Below are 23,619 nucleotides of genomic sequence, written 5' to 3'. Positions count from 1 at the left end.
GGAGGATAGATAGAGAAGCAATACATGATATACAATTTTGTATACTCTCCCATCTTTTAAATATGGGCCTGCATCTTCATCAAACAAATAAATAAATAAACAAAATAATCTAGTTCTGCATGGATATGAAGAAAATCTGCACGTTGCTTTCTTTCGTTTAAGCTTTTGCCTCGCATGCTGTCACGCCCCGAGCCCGAGGCGCGGCAGACGCCGCACGCCCGCACGGCGGGCCGCGCAGGCGTGCAAGGCATCGGATTACATCAAAGCAGATACAGATGTTCAAGACTTTATTTAAGGATTAATAGCAGATGCTTAAAAGTTGACAAAATACTTAAAATCATTCAAAAGCAGTCTTACAAAATTCCAAAATAACATATGCCAACATAATTCAAATGTCCAAACTAAACTAACTAAAATGCCAATAACTGAAGAATCATCGAAAATCTCTAACGCACTCCCCAATCCCGTGCGATCAAGCCTCTGGATCTGAAAAATGGAGAATACAGAATAATGAGCTACACTAGCCCAGTAAGCAACAAAATACCCCAGAGTGGGGTCAGAGCATATCAGATCAAAATACAGGATAATGTTTGAAACAAATCACAAATAATATCATTTTTGTTTTTATAAAACTCTGATATCATAATCTCAACATGATAGGCTACGGCCACGTAACCCAGTGGCATGGGTTGCACAGAGTGCCAGAAACCACTATTATTAGTCACCGGTGGAAACGGTGTCCAGAAACCACTATTCTAATCACCGGTGGCGCGGTGTCGAAACCGGTTCCTCACAGAATACAAGTCGACAGGTCCAACGTATAATCCCCATTGGCGGGGCCAGAGCAGAACAGAACAGATCATAGCCATGCTGAGAATATATATTTATAAAAATAGATTTCATAAATTTTTCAGTCATAGTTTACGGATTTCAGAGCAAAATTTTTAAATGAAATGCCAGACCCATTTTACTAAATACAAAACCTATTTCAGAATTTAATATATTTATTTGAAAATCACACTTGAAGTATTAAGTCACTTACCTCTTCTCGCTTAATTCCTACTTCAGATAGGCGGATCAGGTTTACCTGTTTAAATTTAATTAATTCTTTGTTAATATCAGAATTAAGCAAAAATTTAAAAATAATATTATTGGACACGGCCCAACAGGGCCCATAGTTAGCCCATAATGGGCATGGCCCGATAGGCCCATATTGGGCACGGCCCAATGGGTTCGGATTTCGGGTTCCGGGTTTCGGATCCGGCGTTGAACTGGATTTCGGGTTCGGATTTCAAATAGACCCAAATTGGGCCCATATAGGGTATGGCCCAACTGGGCCTAACCGGGCTGGACTGGGCCCAAGTTGGGCCTGAAATGGACAGGGCCCAACGGGCCCAGTTTGGCCCGTGATGGGCCTCCTTCTTCCCCCAAACTCCCCATGGACAGGGGAGATGGAAACCGAGAGAGGAAGGGGAAAAAAAACGGGGTGGTCGGCCTGGGTGGCCGGCCTAGGCGGCTGGGGGCCGTCGCTCGATCGATGGCCAGCCGATCATGGTGGTGGCCGGCGGCCGCTGCGGCTCCCGGCGTGAAGAAAACAACCGAGAATGGTCTCGGTTCATGGGGCCAAAACAGGGAAGAAACATCATGTTATTTGGCATGAAAACGAAGGCAAGAAGGAGGAAAGCTCACCGGCGGTCGACGGAGGTGGTGGGTCTCGGCCAAGGGAGGCTCGGTCCGGCGTCAAGCGGCGGCGGCGGCGACGCTTTCCGAAAGGGAAGTAGATCCCAAAACAGGGGAGGGCACGGGTGTGATGGTGGTGGATCCGGCGGCCCGCCAGCCACTTGGGAGGCAAGATCAGAGGAGGAAGAGGGAGGAGGAGGAGAGGAGGGGGTTCGGTGGTGCCCTAGGGAAGAAGTAGATGGGGCTTTATAGCCCCATCGCAACGGTTCTCCGCCGCGATGTCAAGCGAGATCCACGGCCGATTCACGGCCGTGGATCGGCCGTGGATGGACTAGGAGGGGCGCCGCGGGGATCTCGCGGCGCCCTTGCCTTGTTTGCCCCTCCGGAGGAGCCGGAGAGGATCGCCCACGCGATCCTCTGTTCCGGCTCCTTCCCCAAATGAATCGGGGCTGAAGTCGGCGAGGGCTGCCGACTTCAGCCCCGTGTCTCACATTCTTCCCCCCTAAAAAAAAATTTCGTCCTCGAAATTTAACATACCTTAGTTTGCAAAAAGGTCCGGATATTTTTCCTTCATCTCGTCCTCGAAATTTAACATACCTTAGTTTGCAAAAAGGTCCGGATATTTTTCCTTCATCTCGTCCTCCAACTCCCACGTGGCCTCTCGTTCTGAGTGATGGCTCCACTGGATCTTAACATAAGGAATCGTGCGCCTCCTCAACACTTGCTCTCTTCTATCAACCACACGTACAGGCTGCTCAGGATATGTCAAATCTTCTCTAAGCTGCAAGGGAGCCACTTCTACCACATGGCTCATATCTGGAATATACTTTCTTAGCATGGAAACATGAAAAACATTGTGAACTCCAGACAGTGAAGGTGGAAGTGCCAATTTGTAGGCCACTGCCCCTACTCTTTCCAGAATCTCAAAGGGGCCGACATAGCGTGGACTAAGTTTTCCGCGTATTCCAAATCGCATCACCCCTTTAGTAGGAGACACTTTCAGAAACACATGATCTCCGACCTGAAATTCTAATTCCCTTCTTCTATTATCTGCATAACTTTTCTGTCTGCTCTGAGCTATCCGAAGGCGTCCCCTGATCAGCTGGATCTTCTCTACTGTTTGTTGCACAATCTCGGGGCCCATAATTTTTCTTTCACCAACATCATCCCAACAGATAGGTGATCTACACTTTCTTCCATATAGAGCCTCATAAGGTGCCATTTGAATACTTGCCTGGTAACTGTTATTATATGCAAACTCAACCAAAGGCAAGTGACGGTCCCAAGAACCTTTCATATCCATTACACAAGCTCTTAGCATATCTTCCAAGGTCTGAATGGTTCTTTCTGATTGGCCATCAGTCTGAGGGTGGCAAGCTGTGCTGAAGCTCAGAGTGGTCCCCAAGGCTTTATGCAAACTACTCCAAAAGTGAGATACAAACCGCGAGTCCCTATCGGAAACAATGGATACGGGTACTCCATGCAACCTCACTATTTGTTCAATGTAGAGCTCTGCAAACTTTTCCAAGGTCATTCCTACTTTGAATGCCAAAAAGTGTGCCGACTTTGTCAATCTGTCCACAATCACCCATATAGCATCATAACCTTTAAGAGTGCGAGGCAACCCGGAGACGAAGTCCATAGTGATGTGTTCCCACTTCCATTCAGGAAGTGGTAGGGGCTGCAACAACCCTGCCGGTCTTTGATGCTCTGCTTTAACTTGCTGACATGTCAAACACCGAGCTACAAATTGTGCAATTTCTCTCTTCATATTATTCCACCAAAATGTACCTTTCAAATCCTTATACATCTTAGTACCCCCAGGATGCACTGTATATCCAGTATTATGAGCTTCCTTCATAATTTCATTCTTTAAATCGGAGTCATTTGGAATACACATTCTGTTCCTGTATCTCAATGATCCATCCTCATGAAGTCTGAATTCTGATTGAGAACCTGATTCAATATCACTTCTAAGCTTTTGCAACTGAGGGTCATCTGCTTGAGCAATCCTGATCTTCTCTATCAAGGTAGGTTGGACACGTAAGTTTGCCAATTGTGCATCGGAGTCATGCCAACATACCTCAATTTCTGCTCTCCTCAGATCTTCCAGAATTTTCCTCTGAGAGGTGAGTAAGGCAGCAATACTACCAGTGGATTTTCTGCTCAGTGCATCTGCTACCACATTAGCTTTTCCCGGATGGTAATGAATAGACAAATCATAATCCTTCAGTAACTCTAACCATCTTCTCTGTCTCATGTTTAGTTCCTTCTGGGTAAAAAGGTATTTCAAACTTTTGTGATCAGTGTACACCTTACAAGATTCACCATATAAATAATGTCTCCAAATTTTTAATGCAAACACAACAGCAGCAAGTTCCAGATCATGAACGGGGTAGTTCTCCTCATATGACTTTAATTGTCGGGAAGCATATGCAATAACCTTATCATTCTGCATCAGTACACAACCCAATCCTTTCTTTGAGGCATCACTGTAGATGGTATAACCTTCGCCACTAGAGGGAAGGGTAAGGATGGGAGCGGACACCAAACGTTGCTTAAGCTCCTGGAAGCTCTGTTCACATTTACCTGACCACTCAAACTTAACTCCTTTACGAGTTAGTCGGGTCAAAGATGCAGCAATAGAGGAAAAATCCTCAACAAATCGTCTATAATATCCTGCTAGGCCCAAGAAGCTGCGAATCTCAGTAACACTATTGGGTCTGCTCCAGTTGACCACTGCCTCGATCTTCTTTGGATCCACATAGATACCCTCTTTAGATATTACATGCCCTAGGAACATCACACTGTCTAGCCAGAATTCACTTTTCTTCAACTTACCATACAACTGCTCTTGTCTTAGGGTTTCCAGTACTAACCTCAAATGTTGCTCATGCTCGGCCTGACTCCCAGAATAGATCAAGATATCATCAATAAAGACTACTACAAATTTGTCCAGAAAGGGTCTGAACACCCTGTTCATCAGATCCATAAAAGCTGCAGGGGCATTTGTCAGTCCAAAAGGCATGACCAAAAATTCATAGTGCCCATAGCGAGTACGAAAAGCAGTTTTAGGCACATCTTCAGCCCTTATCTTTAATTGATGGTACCCAGAACGAAGATCAATTTTAGAGAATATCTGAGCACCCTTTAACTGATCAAATAAGTCATCAATTCTTGGTAGAGGATACTTGTTCTTTATTGTTGCTTTATTTATCTCTCGATAATCAATACATAATCTCATACTACCATCTTTCTTCTTTACAAATAAGACTGGAGCTCCCCAAGGTGAAACACTAGGTCTGATGAAACCCTTATCAAGAAGATCCTGCAACTGCTCCTTTAATTCTTTCATTTCAGCTGGAGCCATTCTATAGGGGGTCTTAGAGATTGGTGTGGTACTAGGAATTAAATCAATTGCAAATTCAATTTCTCTATCTGGTGGCAAGCCAGGAAGGTCTTCCGGAAAGACATCAGGGTATTCATTCACTACTCGAATATCTTCCAATCTTTGATCTGATTGTCTGGTGTCAACCACTGTGGCAATATACGCCATACTCCCCTTTCTAAGCAGCCGCTTAATTTGCATAGCGGAGACAACTCGAGGGGAGGTATAAGCACCACTCCCTACGAAGCTGAATTCGGTATCTCCGGGGATCTGAAAGTTTACCCGTTTCTCATGGCAATTAATGGTGGCAAATTGTGATGCTAACCAGTCCATACCGAGGATTATGTCAAAGTCATGCATATCTATAACTATTAAATCAGCAGGCAAGTCTCTACCTACAATCCGAATTGGACAAGTCTTGCAGACCTGATTACCAATCATCCCACTCCCTGCAGGAGTGCTAACATGCAGATCATACTCTAATTGCACACAAGGCAGGTCATGTTTTTGCACAAATGTAGATGACACAAAGGAATGCGTAGCACCAGAATCAAATAGTATATGAGCATAAACAGAAGCAACTGGCAATGTACCTGACACCACCGTGTTGGATGCCTGAGCATCCTGCTGAGTCAGTGCATAAATACGACCCTGTGTGCGCAGTCTCCCCCCTTTCTGCTGCTTAGGAGAAGAAGGCTGAGCTGATTGAGCCGGAGCAGGAGAAGCTTGCACTTGCTGGTTTCTTGAAGTTTGAGGCCTCTGAACTGATCGAAGGTCCTGTTGAGGACACTCAGCTACCTTATGACCCTGCTGGCCGCATCTAAAACAGGCACCAGATAATCGTCTACAGTGTTCAGTCTTATGCATACCACCACATGCATCACACTTCTGCTTCTCTTGCTGAATAGTCTTTCCATCAGATCCTTGCTTCCCTGATTGCCAAGATTGGTTATGTGATTTTGCAGTTTTGCTAGAATTCTGTCCACTGCGAGCATCATAATCTCTGCTTCTCTTCTTTTGTTTCTTATCTTTGGCATCATAGGTTTCTTTCCAGACAATTTCCAGATTCTTAGCCCTATCTACCCGATCATCATTGTTTGTCGAGTTTATTGCGGCCAAACTCCGACGTAAGTGAGGCTTCAATCCTTCTTCAAATCTCCTCATCTGAGACTCTGCATCCATGACGAGGGTGGGAGCAAACCGAGATAGCCTGTCAAACTCTGCCTCATACTCATCCACAGTCATAGTTCCTTGATTCAGATTGAGAAATTCCCTCTCCAGCTCCCTCAGGCGACTGGAGGGAAAATACTTGGAGTAGAATGCTGTGCGGAATCTCTGCCAGGTAAGCGCCTCATGCTCGGGTGCCAATGTGCGCTCCACAGACATCCACCAATGATGAGCTCGGTCCTGAAGCATATAGGTGGCAAATCTGACCTTCTCTTCATCGGTGCACTCCATTGCCCTGAAGGCTTTCTCCATTTCATTAATCCAGGTTTCGGCCTCTTGAGGACTAGTGGTGCCTTTAAAAGCCGAAGGTGCCATTCTCTTGAATTCTGCTATACTCCTTCTTTGCTCAGGAGGAGCAACATCCTGCTGGACTGGTTGCTGAGGTTGTTGCCTCTGTTGGCGTACTAACCCGACGACCTCCTCGATCAGTTCGAGCACCCGAGTTTGATTTCCGGCGGCAGCTTCTGGAGTTGATTGACCCTGGGTCCCTGAGTTATGCGGTGCCTCGCCCGCTTGGTTAGTAGGGGCTCTTCCCCGAGGGCCCCTGACCATCCGATTCAGGCTACGGACACAACGAGGAGGCATTCTGATTCAGTAAAAATATATAGATATTATAAAATCATCCAAACAGAATAATACGAAATAGTTAATAAAATAAATAAACATTATCCCCTTATCTGGTTCCTACCCATCTCTCAACCTTTCTGACGGATCCTACGAATCCTAAAACTTAGGCTCAATATAATTGTTTCAGTTACAATCCCTAGTGATCTTAAACCGAGCTCTGATACCACCAAATCTGTCACGCCCCGAGCCTGAGGCGCGGCAGACGCCGCACGCCCGCACGGCGGGCCGCGCAGGCGTGCAAGGCATCGGATTACATCAAAGCAGATACAGATGTTCAAGACTTTATTTAAGGATTAATAGCAGATGCTTAAAAGTTGACAAAATACTTAAAATCATTCAAAAGCAGTCTTACAAAATTCCAAAATAACATATGCCAACATAATTCAAATGTCCAAACTAAACTAACTAAAATGCCAATAACTGAAGAATCATCGAAAATCTCTAACGCACTCCCCAATCCCGTGCGATCAAGCCTCTGGATCTGAAAAATGGAGAATACAGAATAATGAGCTACACTAGCCCAGTAAGCAACAAAATACCCCAGAGTGGGGTCAGAGCATATCAGATCAAAATACAGGATAATGTTTGAAACAAATCACAAATAATATCATTTTTGTTTTTATAAAACTCTGATATCATAATCTCAACATGATAGGCTACGGCCACGTAACCCAGTGGCATGGGTTGCACAGAGTGCCAGAAACCACTATTATTAGTCACCGGTGGAAACGGTGTCCAGAAACCACTATTCTAATCACCGGTGGCGCGGTGTCGAAACCGGTTCCTCACAGAATACAAGTCGACAGGTCCAACGTATAATCCCCATTGGCGGGGCCAGAGCAGAACAGAACAGATCATAGCCATGCTGAGAATATATATTTATAAAAATAGATTTCATAAATTTTTCAGTCATAGTTTACGGATTTCAGAGCAAAATTTTCAAATGAAATGCCAGACCCATTTTACTAAATACAAAACCTATTTCAGAATTTAATATATTTATTTGAAAATCACACTTGAAGTATTAAGTCACTTACCTCTTCTCGCTTAATTCCTGCTTCAGATAGGCGGATCAGGTTCACCTGTTTAAATTTAATTAATTCTTTGTTAATATCAGAATTAAGCAAAAATTTAAAAATAATATTATTGGACACGGCCCAACAGGGCCCATAGTTAGCCCATAATGGGCATGGCCCGATAGGCCCATATTGGGCACGGCCCAATGGGTTCGGATTTCGGGTTCCGGGTTTCGGATCCGGCGTTGAACTGGATTTCGGGTTCGGATTTCAAATAGACCCAAATTGGGCCCATATAGGGTATGGCCCAACTGGGCCTAACCGGGCTGGACTGGGCCCAAGTTGGGCCTGAAATGGACAGGGCCCAACGGGCCCAGTTTGGCCCGTGATGGGCCTCCTTCTTCCCCCAAACTCCCCATGGACAGGGGAGATGGAAACCGAGAGAGGAAGGGGAAAAAAAACGGGGTGGTCGGCCTGGGTGGCCGGCCTAGGCGGCTGGGGGCCGTCGCTCGATCGATGGCCAGCCGATCATGGTGGTGGCCGGCGGCCGCTGCGGCTCTCGGCGTGAAGAAAACAACCGAGAATGGTCTCGGTTCATGGGGCCAAAACAGGGAAGAAACATCATGTTATTTGGCATGAAAACGAAGGCAAGAAGGAGGAAAGCTCACCGGCGGTCGACGGAGGTGGTGGGTCTCGGCCAAGGGAGGCTCGGTCCGGCGTCAAGCGGCGGCGGCGGCGACGCTTTCCGAAAGGGAAGTAGATCCCAAAACAGGGGAGGGCACGGGTGTGATGGTGGTGGATCCGGCGGCCCGCCAGCCACTTGGGAGGCAAGATCAGAGGAGGAAGAGGGAGGAGGAGGAGAGGAGGGGGTTCGGTGGTGCCCTAGGGAAGAAGTAGATGGGGCTTTATAGCCCCATCGCAACGGTTCTCCGCCGCGATGTCAAGCGAGATCCACGGCCGATTCACGGCCGTGGATCGGCCGTGGATGGACTAGGAGGGGCGCCGCGGGGATCTCGCGGCGCCCTTGCCTTGTTTGCCCCTCCGGAGGAGCCGGAGAGGATCGCCCACGCGATCCTCTGTTCCGGCTCCTTCCCCAAATGAATCGGGGCTGAAGTCGGCGAGGGCTGCCGACTTCAGCCCCGTGTCTCACACATGCTGCTTTGCAAACTAACAAACTTTTAGTTGTAATTTGCGTACAATTCAATATCTTGACAAGGAGTGTGCCAATCCATGAACCCTTTGCAAAGTTAAGGAGGAGAGGCCCTAATTAGGCTTAATGTGCACAGCTTAGCTGCCATAGTGGTTAGAACTTGAAGAGTAAGTTTGGTGATGGATGACAGGGGAGGCCCTAATTAGGCTTAATGACAGGGGAGGTCCATCACCTTAATTACGATCTCTGCAAAGAGCAACTTCATGAATCCGGTGCTGCTTGCCATTATAGTCTTTACCATTGTAACAGACCCTTATAACAGAAATAATAGCAATTATTTTCATTTGTAAGAAATACTAGTATTTTCAAAATTAAATTTTCATATATTAAACTTTCCCTCAAAAGTGATTATACAACAAAAAGTAATATCTTTTATTCAGCGCGAAAGACAATGCCAATATTTTCCAGTTATTGCTTATTATTTCCCATATAGCAATGTTACAACAGTCATTGTAATGGTTACTATCTAAATACTAATTTAAAATGCTATTTTTTGAGGCAAATAATGACCATTATAACTGTTTTAACCGCCCGAAATGGAACTATTAATACTGACTTCAAATCGGTAGTTGTTACATTAAGGGGCCATTGTAACAGTATAATGCATTATTTAAAACCTTGGTCCACAGGAATTTCTTGGAGTTAGGTGAAGCTCTATTGGATTGACCCAAATTTGATCAGGCCATTAAGATCCATTGCCGCAGGCCCAACTTCTCAATGGGAATCAGAGTAGAATCTAAATTATTTGCTTTTGGAGAGGTTCGGTCTAAAATAGATGGATTTAAACTTAGCAATATATGTAACAACCTAGGACCTCACCCAAAATGGCTAGCCGGAAGTTATTATTTGGGTTCCTTGATCCTGTATAAATACCCAAGATCTACCCAGCGAATAACCGATGTGAGACTAAACACACGCCCGCACGAGTCCTCACATACTCCTTCCGTTCAAGTCCTGACGTTCTCGTCAGGCTAAGGGTTCAAATCTATTCAAATCTAATCACAAATACGACGATTGGCCCGTGATTAGCCCCAATGGATCCGTGCTGCAGTGTCCCCTAGTCCACATAGGTTATGGGCCGGGTCCGCTCTGATACCATTTGTAACAATCCAGGATCTCACCCAAAATAGCTAGCCAGAAGGTATTATTTGGGTTCCTTGATCCTGTATAAGTACTCAAGATCTTCCCAGCGAATAACCGATGTGGGACTAAACACACGCCCGCACGGGTCTGTGAGGACCGTGTTTAGTCCCACATCGGTTTTTCGCTGGGTAGATCTTGGGTATTTATATAGGATCAAGGAACCCAAATAATACCTTCCGACTAGCCATTTTGGGTGAGGTCCTGGGTTGTTACAAATGGTATCAGAGCGGACCCGGCCCATAACCTATGTGGACTAGGGGACACTGCAGCACGGATTCATTGGGGCTGACTACAGGCCAATCGTGGTGTTCGTGATTAGATTTGAATAGATTTGAACCCTTAGCCTGACGAGGACGTCAGGGCTTGAACAGGGGGAGTATGTGAGGACTCGTACGGGCGTGTGTTTAGTCCCACATCGGTTATTCGCTGGATAGATCTTGAGTACTTATACAGGATCAAGGAATCCAAATAATACCTTCCGGCTAGCCATTTTGGGTGAGATCCTGAATTGTTACAATATATATATATATATATATATATATATATATATATATATATATATATATATATATATATATATATATATATATATATATATATATATATATATATATAATGTTGCATCAGCTGAGGGACATCTACATGGCTCAATTCTCCCATAATAGAAATGATATTGGGTCCAAGATCTTCTAAACCCAGATCTGTGCTCATAGCAGATTCAGGCCTAACATTTGTTCTATAACTTGTCCATTGAGGGAAAGGGTTGGTCCAGGTTCGTGGAGTAAAAATATGTATCAGGTTTGGGTTTGAATATCCACTAGGTATCTAATATGATATCTTAAAGAGTTATTTGAGCCGAACAATATCCATCTTTGGGGAAGCTTACTAATGAAATATTTAATACATATTAAGAAAATTAAATCATGAGTAATAAGCACTTGATGGTAAACTATATAAAATAATGGACAAAAATTAAAAGGTGCACAATACTTAAATAATATATCATTATTTTTATTTTTCAAGTGAAAGAATATAAATAAAACTAATATTGTATTTGATATATGTATGCATGCATATATGTAGGTGTTTTTGTATGCATAGGCATGGGTGATAGAAACCAAGTAATTTATGGAGGTTTGGGTCAGGTTAGATATAAAAAAACTCAAACTTAGGCACATTGACAAAATCTAAATGAGTTCAACTCTAATTCCATACCCAATCCATTTATTATAGGGTTTGGATAAGATCTAATCAGGGTTGGGTCGAGTATCGAGTTTGCAAATAGGAATGACAATGCTACCCATTAAGCGAAGATTATCTCAATTTAGTTGGATAATATTATGGGTTCCCTCAACCATAGTTGACCTTGCTTTCCCAAAAGAGGCTACCTAGAAAGATATCAGTATCCTTCACTGGTGGAGAAAAATCAATGGTAGAGCCACCCAAATTCAAATTTAAAGTAATACAGTTCCAATTGAATCATAGGAGGCTAGTTCAAAATTCCAACCACTCCAATAATCACCATCTTATTTTCCTTCTAATGATCTCCTTGTTAGGGCTACAAACGGATCACGACCTAACTCAATTTTATATTTGAGTCATGATTTAGATCCCCAAACTCAACTCGTTAGTTGATTTGGTTGGGTCGGATCAGGTAGGGTTGATGAAAACGATCTAAGACCTATCATGTTATTTGAATTAGCTCGGAGTTAAGTATGAACATGATCCAATTTGAAATGTTCTGGTTTGGGTCAAGACCATCTTAGGTTGGATTTTCAATTCGAGTCAAGCATCTAGCTATTCTATTACATCTAAAATATAATTATTAAAAATTAAATATAGACAGTAAAATTTAAATAAAAATAGGAAGGACTAAGTTAAACTTGAATTTTCACTCAAACTTTTCAATCATCCAAGTAATTGATCATTCTTAAGCTTAGAAATTATGATTTTCAAAATATATACATATATTGATATACTTGAGAGTATTATAAATAAGAATGCATCAAAATAAATAATGAAATATATACATTTGAATTTAATCAAGTGAAAATAGATGAGAGGAGATGTAGTTGTTGAGATGAAAAAGGGAATTAGTTTAAATAAAAGTTCATTCAATGAATTAAGAAAGATATTTATAGTAAAGAAGAAGGAAGTTTATATGATTTGGTTTTTGGATCAGGCCGGATCGTGTTTGGTTTAGATTAAGCCGCTTTTTGTTGGCCCAAACTAAACCTAGAAGATATATAACCGAGGTTGGATTGAAAAATACAAGGCCCTGACACAATCTAGAATTTAGACCAGGTCCAATTTTAAACTCAAACTTATTTCTCTACTAAACTTATTCCTCTACTCAAACTTATTTCGCCCATACAATACCTCTCTACCAAAATTTAGTACAGTCCCTCAATGCATTGACTCCTTGATGTAAGCTATTGAGTTCTCCAACTTATAGTATATCCACTCTTATATGAGGCCCACTTGATGGAGTGGATAGCAACTATTAGTTCTACCTTTTGGTGAATACTAATGTTGTGAATACCGTCATCAACACTAAGATACCTTAATGTCATGGACTCACCACCTAGAAACTTCACCTAGAAATTTAGGTTGTTAGGAGAACCAACCCAGGCTAAGGAACCCATATGGAACCTCTTTTATTAGTCAATGTGGGACTATGACAATCTCCCCTATCCAATCTCATAATGCTCTAGTCATGGTTGGCTCCTCCTCGAGAGATGGGAGCCCACCAATGCCCCAAGTTCTACTCAACCTTATGAGGTCCTCCTCGATCCTGATATATCCCCCAATGAGGGGCCCACATGACTTATAAAGGTTGCCACATATAATCGGCTAGGCTCTGATACTACTTGTCATAGACTCATAGTCCAAAAGCTTAAGCTGTTAGGAGGACTAGCCCAGATAAATAAACCCATATAAAATCCCTTTTATTAGTCAATGTGAGACTAACACTAGGTAGGACACTCAACCTTCGGTCTCAACCCCTATAAAGTACAAAGCCTCATGTCTAAGAGTCACTGTTGTGCCCATTAGTTAAGCCTGACCCACCAACTTGGTCTAGAGTCAAGATATCCTGACGAACTCTACAAGGTCATGTACTCAGATTCAATAGCTCTTTCCTAATTGATGCACTATTATAAGTGTACTAATAAAAAAAGGGTTGACCTTACACATAGAGTAGATAGTGGATGGCTACGATGGCTTAATGTATAAACCCTCATATATGCTTAACATAAACTCTCATTGCAAAAATAAGCGAGCTTTAGTGATTTAATCATAGGGATACTAACAATGCATATAACAATAATAATGTATCACACACGCATGCTTGCAATAATATACTTCATAAGAATGGCATCTAGATGGGCAAAACTACATGTAATTAACTAGTAAATAATAATAAAGCAATAATTCATAACCCTATATGGTGATGGTTGTGCTGCAGTTACAACCACAAATAAATTCTTGCAGTAGTTGATCTATCCTGCAGCACCACTCTAGTGCATCTTGATCAAATCCATGTAGTCTTTTGATGCCAAAAAAGAAACAAAAGAAAATAAATAGCCCATAGGTGAAAAGGTAATGCCTCATCCCTTTACATTAGACAAATATTGGATGTTAGGAATTTTAAATTAAACCACCAAATAAAAGAACAATTGCATACATTCACGTCATCTTCCAAAACAATACCATATGGCACTTACCACTAAAATATCCACCTGCAAGGGTAAGTAATCTCATGTACAAAATATACACTATAGTCCATCTATTACAGGAAAACCGATAAATATAGGATTTTATCGAAAGATATTCTTGATGAGATCATAACCTCCCTCTGAATAGAACAATTCCCTTTTATTATTAGATCTGGATTAGTTCCACCAATCCAATAAAACTATCATCTCATGATGCTAATCCTGATAGTCTTCTCACTTGACATCATCCAATGATACATGTAAATAGTCCATCAATTATCTTGGCAGATAGCTGATTTAAAATAAGCAATGAAGGAAAACAAGTGACAAAGCTCAAACAACTTGCTAATTAGCACACTTGCCCCTGGAACTAGTTTAGTTTGCCTTCAAGTTTCCAATCATTATAATTATCCAATCTGAAATAAAATTAAGAAAAATATCTAGATTAATATTTTTAATCTAAGACTTATGCAACTCACAACTTAGCTTTCTAACATAGTCACCTCTGACCTTTTGATAGGTATTGAGGACAACTAGTCATGGTACTTCCTAACTGGATTGTATCGGGTAACTTATTTACATTAATTACATGTTGAAATTTAAAGCTGATAAAATTTGGTGTTTATCCCCATAAGACCTATTTAAAATTAGAGATTTTGAGATCATAATATCAGCCCTTAATATATAAATTTAATTCATTAAAGTTTGTTTGCATAATAGTATGCATACCGGACATTGATGCACAAACTACACTAGGTATATTGGATTAACCCTAGCTGGCAATATATTCCTTCCTATATATTCTGATTTAATTTTAACATAATGTAAACCAAGATCGAAGGTTAATAACATCAAGAGAATTTTAGATCATGGAAGTATACATGCAACTTAAAACTGTTGCACAAACTGCAGCTTAGCACGTTGAAAACTAGGGCGGCACTGATATCATTAAGTTGGTTGATTAGGGCTGACCTAATAAGTTATACGCTACAAAATAGGCTCTTGACAAGTAATTAGTTTGCTCATATTATTCAGTTTCTGCATCTCATTTTAATTGTGCATTGAATCTACATAAAATAAGATAATAAATAATGTCTTGCAACAGTTGTAGTCTGGCTTCATCATTTTGGTTGGAACATTACCTCGGCTTGAGGTTCTGTAAATTATGCTTTAGATTTTAGAACAATGAAATCGTAAGTTCTGAAGACAGTTCATCCATATATCATGCTTCATGCAAAACATTCATAGTCCAGATTAACTATCTATTGCAGTGTTAGAACAATTCATTGGAATTATCGTGAAGGGCTTCGAATTTGTTGGAACTATAAGATTATAGGGATTAATATGCATATATAAAAATTGGAGGGATTACACATAATACGAAAGATTGAATAGGGAAGAAATTAATAAACAAATTCCATTCATTTTGTTGCGACTAACATGAAATAAACAAAGACCTGAGGAATGTAGTTCTATCTACCTTCCATAGCTGAAACAGTTATATCATTTGCAGTGCATTCCTCTCTCGTGCTCGAAGGCAGACAAACTATTTCCATAGTTCTTCCAAAAGAGAAAATAGGTTTTTTAGGACTTTTCGGAGATATGCTTTCATTACTCAGCAGGGAAACAACTTCTGACATGGTTGGTCTGTCTTCAGGGACATCTTGCACACACAGAAGAGCCACTTGAATGCATCTTGAGTACCCTTCCAAATGGCAGAGGTCACCTAACAATGGGTCCATCAGCTCCAAGATGTTCCCTTCTTTCCATAGTTCCCAGGCCTGCTAATGTCAACTTTGTCAAAATCCTATGAAATTAAAACAAGGTTCATTGCGAAAAACCAATGAAAATTAGAGTGTGTGTATATATATATCAATTCCTTACGTATCCAAGAAGGTTTAGAGATTGGTTTTGCCAATGAAGATTTCTGTTCTTCTTGCCGCTGAGAATCTCTAAAAGCAGAACACCAAAGCTGAAAACATCGGACTTCTCGGAGAAGAGGCCCTCCATTGCATACTCAGGAGACATGTAACCACTGAATTCAACAATGCCTTTTAGTAACTAATATGAGCACTTACATTTTGTGAACAAATAAAATTATGGAAGAATCGATATCTTACTATGTACCGACCACCCTGTTTGTATTCGCCTGTGATTCATTCCTTTCAAAGATCCTTGCCGTTCCAAAGTCCGATATCTTCGGGTTCATTTCACCATCCAGAAGTATGTTGCTGGCTTTCATATCTCTATGAATAACTCTGAGTCTCGAGTACTTGTGGAGATAAAGAAGCCCTTGAGCAATCCCTTCAATGATGTCAAGACGCTTTTTCCAGTCTAATTCTGCTCCCTTGATTGGATCTGCAGGCACCATTAATATGATAATGAGCAATTCTGATTCAGTTGTATATGAAGAAGGAAATAGCATGTCAACAGTAGGACGCATCCATAATGACTAACCAAAGATGTAGATGTCCAAGCTCTTGTTGGGCATGTACTCATAGATCAACAACTTCTCTTCCCCTTGAATGCAATAACCAAGAAGCCTAACAAGATTTCTGTGCTGGAGATTGGCAATAAGAGATATCTCATTTCTGAACTCCACCACTCCTTGTCCCGAACTTCTTGAAAGCCTTTTTACCGCTAGTTCATGTCCCTCCAGCATACCCTGACAAAGATTTGAGAAAAAAAAACACCTTTACTTGGATTTTGTTCTCACTTTATACTGTTGTAGAATTATGTTCATGCACTAAAAGAACCAAGAAAAAGTTAGGAATTTGAAGATTTTAAGGATTTCCAAGCAGAGAAGCATAAAATTATTTGGGAACAAACCAATTCCTATGAGCATAACCATTAAAGTTATTGAGCAAAGCACGTTGTTTGGCTCATGGCTACTTCCAGGTTGGGATGGAGAACGTCTAATGGACTAGATGCTAAAGCTCTAATTTATTTAGTGGTGCCAGAGATGCACTTGTTTCTACAATGACAACATCATAGTTGGGTATCAAGAAAACTGTATCCTTTTAGGCCTTGGTAACAGGTATCCAAAGATAAGGTTAGTTACTTTCTTAGGAGGGGAACATTTTCTTCTGTGGTTCACTCTCTGGAGTGGCAATTTGAAAGGGTCCCTTAGCTATGGGGTGCTTTTTTGAGGAAAACTTAGGTGCAGCAGTATCTAACCCTACTTTGTTGAGAAGTTAGCTGAGGGGTGAAGGAGAGAATTAATTTGTATTTAGAGGACTCTCGCACCAAATATACATCCTCAGCCAAAATATATCAAGCCTTGCTTGGCCTTAAATCAGTTTCGAATACTAGAGCAGATTTCCTGCATGGTGGATCTAAAACAACTGGCCACCTACAAAAGAAATCACAAGGTATGCTTCGTTTTAGCATTCTAAAGAATTAAAATTAAGAGGTGAAATGATACCTTGTAGACAGGCCCAAAACCACCCTCTCCAAGTTTATTAGAAGCAGAGAAGTTATTAGTTGCTGCTAATAAGGTAGAAAAACTGAACAGAGGACAATCAGGAACTTTCTCGCCTTCGCCATCAATTGGTCCTTCACTGAGTTTATGAGATGCTGCTGCAATATTATCTGTTCCTAGTAATTGAAGTTCCTGGCTCAGTTCTTGCTTGGCTGTTTTGAACAGAAGAAAGAAGTTTTCTTTTAGTTCATCGGTATGAGTAATTTTTACTACTCTATTTTTTCCTACCAAAACATTATAATTATTTCAAACCAACATAGATTACCTTTCAATTGGAGCTTTTTCCTATGCCAACAGTATAAGAAAACACCCAGTAACAAAATTATCACCACTGAAACTGGCATGATGATTGCTATCCAAAGCTTTTGCTTGCGTCCATTATCTGAATTACCAATCAGCATTCAACTGAATTCTCAACTAGACATTTAACTTCGGAGGGAAACAAAGCTTTTAAGAAATTAGTCATCTCTATACATAAATTAGCATTGGAAAAATTCTGAGATCAAACAAACAATAGATGAGACATCCACATCAAAAATTATAAAGGAAAAAAAGAAATAAAAGAAACCAACTATTTGATGATACCAAATCACGAATGAAATAAGGAACCAAATGAATTCTGCAGGGAATTCCCAACCGGAGAGCCCTACCTGCAGCGGGGTTGAGCTCCGAAGCTGCCAAACGAACATAGAGGTCTTGAGTGGCAACATGGTGAGCTTGGAGACCCAATAGGTCCCCAAACCATAACAAGCAGCCAGTTCCATTCTCATGTGCTGAAGCATAAGCTGTGCAGGAGCAGTTCGGCGCACACTTCGCCTTACAGTCCTCGATGCCGATGCTTGAAACGCCAGTGTCCAAGAAGAAGATTGGCAACTTAACCCCTTTCAGCTGTAAAAATCCATCTCCATTTCCACATTCTAGCATCTCTCTTCTCACACATCCTCCAGCCCAGTTCCCTGAATTCCATGCAAGATCAGACTTAGGCTCAAACCCATCCAAACAATTGCATGTGGGAGTAGTATAGTTGTTGCAGAGGCCATTAGCTCCGCAGCTAGTGGGAATCTCGCATGAATAATTCGTCGGTCCAGCCCAGAATTGTACCCACTCCTGTGAGGTTTCTACCCAAGCTACTTGCTTGATCTGCCCTGAAAAATCCATCACGGTTCTTGTCGGTTTAGAACTGTCATTGAGAGAATAAGAATAGAAATCGCCATTCCAAGTCGGCATGTAGCTGAAATAGATGTAGTAAGTTGGTGTCATTTCAGGGACCGAGCTGAAGTTCTTCCCAGTCCAGACCCCACTCTTCCAGTAGACCTGACCCTTCCTCCAGATGATGAACTGTTTAGTGCCGTTGGGATCGATCCCGACAGAGAAGTCACCTTGAGCTGGATCTTCTGAGCTTGTCCATGATGTGAGAAACCGATTCTGCTTTCCATGCATTCCCATTCTCATGCCAGGAATCAGTGTATCAGTAGGATTGTCAAAGCTCTGCCACAAGGCTTGTCCTTCTCTTCCATCACTCCATTCTTTGAGAACAAGATTGCCGGTGTCTGTTAGTGTAGCAGCAGTGAGATTGGTTGCTCCAGAGTTGGATGCTATGGTGATCGATCTCCCAATGCTATCCAAAATGATCAGATTGCCTTTCCCATCAATGGTAAGGTAGCCAGAGGTATCGAACACCGGCAGTCCGCGGTTGCCAACCCATACCACCGTCTGCACTGGAAGCTTGTGATACCATACCCCAACATAGCGATTGAGCGAACCGCTTGGGCTGAAGAATCCGAGTGCAAAGGTCCGGTTGGCAGAAACTAGTGTCTCTCCATCTTTAATTGACTGGTTTGGCAACAGGGTGTCTGCTGAATGAGAAAATTTGATGGTGAATAGAATCAAGAAAGGAAGAACACGGCAGCCATGGATGCTGCTTCTATCGCCCATCATTGGCAAGCCAAAACCCCTACTTCGATACTTTTTTGAGAACTAGAACATAGAATGATCTGAATTTAACCACATATGCTTCTGTCATGGGTTTGCCAGTAGCATTTCAATGCTGATATCATGACCCATCTTTTCTTGGGGCGTGTCTTGACTTATTACCTATACAGGGCCCCCAGTAGAGAGGCTATTCTTCTTGTCTCAACATGGATTACAGTATCTTAATACTCGACTACTGCTGTGTTTGGCAACAAATTTACACCAATTTTCTCATGTAACATATCAAAAAACTTTTTCTATGCATGAACTTGATCCCACATAGCATTAATCAAACGGGTAAGATTATTTTTTTGTGGAAAAAAACGAATCCAAGCGTTGACAAGTTTGGATGGTATCCAAATCAAACAGAAAATTTACACCTTTTTGAACAAGCGGACAGTTAAGTCTTAACAAGGACAGGTGCTGTTGCCGTATAAGCTTTTTTTTTTTTTTTGCTAAACCGTATAAGCTTTTTAATAAGACCTAAATAGTGGTTGCTTGAGGTAGGCTAGTCTTGCAAGCTTCTGAGTCTTCTTCTTTTTTTTTTTAAAGGTGAATCGGCTGCTCACCCTACCCTAGCTTCTGGGTCTTCTCGTGGTTGACTTAAATATGGGGATCCAACATCCTTAAACTCACCTTCTGCAACCTTTAAATATCGGACGAAAGGTTAAGATATTTGGGTTTTCTTCCTTCTTACGGGTTGGGTTGTGTGTCAGCTGGAAGCCATCAAAAAGAATTCATGGAATCCTACAGCAGCTCAAACATGGTTGTGTTATTTGCTACTTGTGAGAGAACTACGTACCAACACAAACACCCAAGTTTAGGATTCCAGTTGTATCATGATTCACCTTTTTTTTCCGATGTTTTTTTTCCCCCCGATGTGCGCCATTGGATCGCTCAATAGCGGCTACATGATCTATCGATCAGAGTGCTTTGAGATACGTGCAAAGTATGATCAAATGATTGATGTCGCATAAGAAGATTAATTATTTTTTTGCACGAAAGATGCAATCCGTACTCCTAAATTTAAGGGTCAAGCGAACTATCTAAAGAAAAGAAACACTTTCAAGCAGAACATCAGGGATTAATGGCTGCTGCTTGAAATGTACAATACTTAAAGATGAAGCACACACATGAAATCAAGTAGGTTTCAAGCCGTGGTTTGCCTTTGTTTCGTCTAGAAGAAGTTGCAATTTGCTCCAAGGGTATTTTCCAAGGCAGGTAGCCCATCCGACCCACTCGCGTTGAGGAGTTCAACGGTGAAAAGGTTGGAATCATCCAATCAAATGTCCTCCTCGTGACGTGCTTAAGGTTAGCTTTCGCGTCTTTATCTTGACTAGCGTGCGAAAAGACTCGCTAATTAAGAAAAGTGGCACCTGTAGTAAATTATAATTTGGGCTTTCGTAAGAGGCAGAGAGATTCTTAGCTAGAAAAGATCGAAATGATAAAGAAATGAATTGTTTAATTCCTGTTTGCAGAAGCAGCATCTACATTAGTGCCGGCCACGAGGAGGATGGAAACCACATAAATTATGTGGGCATTGAAGGTTGTACCATTAATGTGATTTTTATTATTTCCTTTTAGTATGATAACATCATGACATCATAAATATTTTTTTATTTTCAAAAACTATGAAAATATAAGAAAAATCAGAAAAATAAGAAAATTTTAAATTCATGAGGGTGGCGGAGTGAGAAAGAAAAAGTAGTAAAATAACGACCTGAGCCATCAAGCGCTCCCGCCGCGAAGAGGGTGATGATGACAAGAGCCTTCGAAGCCGGAGAGGTCGGCATGATTAGAGAGGTGGCCGATGGTGGGTGACGGGGCTATTGAAGGTGGATTGGAACAAGACATTCGAGCCCATGCAGAGCGCATATGTAATGGTGAGCTGGGATGGAAAAGGGGTAAGCCCCATCTAGAGCACCCGCACCCTCTCTGTCCATGCCATAGTCACCCTATAGTGCGTAATTCCCCAATAGTTCTTGGTCTGATCCAATCGCAGCTGCATTTTGATAACGTGCTACAAGCAGCATGCCTCCACGATCCCTGCTAGCCAGCGAAGGACTCACGTCCACCCTCTGCCACCATCTTGAATAAGAGGCAGCGGCTAAGGTTGCAAATGGGTCGGATTAATCCGTGACCCGACCTAACCCAATTTGGAGGATTCATAGGGCCATGTCGGGTCCTAAAATTAGACCCATTCTATTTTTCGAGTCAGGTTTGGGTTTATGAATTCAGATCCAACCCGACCCATTTAAAATATGTATAATTTTGGGTTTCAATCCTACAACTCGTCCCGATCCGATCCGACCTGAATCTGACAAGTCCAAGCAACAACACCAAAGCTAGACCAATCACAATCCAAGCCCAATTAGTCCAACAAAAAGCAAGGCCCATAGTAGAAGTAATCTAGCCCAAACTTGTTAGGCTAACCAACCATAAACAAGCCCGATACCATCTAATCCAGATTCCAATTTTTAAAGAGAGTCTAGCTGGACTCTACCTAGCCCCTAACGATCAGGAGATAGACGAATCTTGGGTCACAGGGTTAGCAATAAGCGATAGGGGTGAAGACTTTTTCTCAGGCGTGGGAACCATATTTCACTCTGTCGTGCCAGCGCCGTCTCTCCTACCACCAAGCTTCACGCCAGATTGCCGCTCTGCCAAGCCCGACTCATCCATTATTGTAGATTCACTGCGGGCTTCGGCTTGCCCAACTACCGTTGTTCCGACTCCAGCATCAATCAAAACTAGTTTAATTACACAAGGCTCCAAACTTTATTGATGTCTAGGGATGCAAATAAGCGGTTAGTTTAATTGAAAATTTTGAACATTTGACTTGAATAAAGTCTATTTACTTCAAAAACTGCTATGGACCCAACCATTAACTTCATGAATTGGATGCCAAATTAACCTAAATTTGAGTCGATCAAATCAACATCAAAATTATTTTCAATTTAATTTTCATTCAATTGATGGTTGCTAGATGGACCTGAACCGAACCTGGCCTGGCCTAAATTTTTTGGGTTGGGTCCAGGTTATAGATGGACCCAATCCAATCCGAATGACCCGTTGGATCAAAAATTATAGGAGTGGATCCAACCAGATCCGACCCGATCTTCTATTGGGGGGGTCCGGGTCCAAAATTAGGACCTAAATAAAGAATTGGATTTGGTTTGAGTCACTCATGACCTAACCGGATCCGACCTATTTGCACTCCAACAGCGGCGGAGATCTCCGCTCACCTCCTCCATCTCTCCCGAGATCTCTCTCAATCAGGCGATGCTTATTCCCCTCCGCTAGGTGCTTTATCTCTCGGAGATCTCTATAAGCTCTTGCCACTAGGACTCTCCCTGTAAACAAGTCTAAAAACAGTGGCCATAAACCCTACAATAATCCTTAATTTAAAGTCTAAACCTACTTTTTAAAAAATGGCAGCTCATCCCGAACCAAGCGGTTCAACCGGTCCATTTGGTTCAGCAAATTTTGACTGATTTTTTACTATTTCTGAATTTCTAAATAGCTAGGACCCGAGACCTGTCTAGTCCCCAATTGAACCAGTCGAATCAGTGGTCTGGTCCCAGTTTTCAAAACACTATCTTCAGCAGGATTATGCATCAAGAAATTTTTTTTTTTCTGATGGAAGGTAATTCTTTCAGTATTAATCCAAGGATGAAAGTTCACTGCATTCGAATAGTGATTTTCTCAACAAAAATGATATCCTTTGTCTTCCTCCTTTGCTTGCTTTTCTTTCCCCTTTCTCGTCGGTGTCGTGGTTATAACTTCAATATGTCAGCCATCACAATGTATTTGCAAGGTGAAGGCATTATTACTAACCTTTATCAAAGTTTAGGCACTTCTAAAGATAGAATTGATGATTTCTTTTTTTGTCTGAATAATACGGTGTAATATGCTACCACTTCGATTTGAAAGTGGACCTCCTCCAAACTCAAGCTCTTTAGAATTGGGTGCCAACCGAGTCAATGGATCAATGTGTATCTGGAATTAACAATTTCAGCAGCAGACCATGCAACAACCCAGGACCTCACCCAAAATAGCTAGCCGGAAGGTATTGTTTGGGTTCCTTGATCCTGTATAAAAAATACCCAAGATCTACCCAGCAAATAACCGATGTGGGACTAAACACACGCCCGCACTAA

The 23,619-nt window shown here is 41.8% G+C and overlaps 1 protein-coding gene across 3 annotated transcripts; it reads right to left on the bottom strand.

Annotated features, from left to right (window-relative positions):
- Positions 1–136: 136 nt before the first annotated feature.
- LOC103696672 (G-type lectin S-receptor-like serine/threonine-protein kinase At4g27290) lies at positions 137–19,608 on the bottom strand. Of its 3 annotated transcripts, XR_016396212.1 has the most exons (9): positions 18,139–19,606; positions 17,754–17,870; positions 17,432–17,640; positions 16,465–16,672; positions 16,128–16,365; positions 15,892–16,042; positions 15,488–15,788; positions 5,662–7,403; positions 137–486 (listed from the first exon to the last, which is right to left on the bottom strand). XR_016396212.1 is itself a non-coding variant. In XM_089924879.1 (8 exons), exons 1-8 carry the CDS (start codon positions 19,424–19,426, stop codon positions 7,982–7,984), a joined length of 2,535 nt encoding a protein of 844 aa, XP_089781005.1. In that variant the 5' UTR covers positions 19,427–19,606; the 3' UTR covers positions 7,960–7,981. The 3 variants fall into 3 exon arrangements, 2 of the variants coding, with proteins under 2 accessions (XP_089781005.1, XP_017695981.4); XM_089924879.1 differs by lacking the exons at positions 137–486; positions 5,662–7,403 and adding an exon at positions 7,960–8,004; XM_017840492.5 differs by lacking the exons at positions 137–486; positions 5,662–7,403 and having other exon boundaries at positions 15,338–15,788; positions 18,139–19,608.
- Positions 19,609–23,619: the final 4,011 nt, after the last annotated feature.

Source organism: Phoenix dactylifera, chromosome 8, assembly GCF_051530095.1.
Source record: "Phoenix dactylifera cultivar Ajwa chromosome 8, Ajwa_hap1_PhDact_Kaust_v1.1, whole genome shotgun sequence".
In the NCBI taxonomy this organism is placed as follows: Eukaryota; Viridiplantae; Streptophyta; class Magnoliopsida; order Arecales; family Arecaceae; genus Phoenix; species Phoenix dactylifera.
This window is presented reverse-complemented; position numbering and strand designations above follow the sequence as displayed.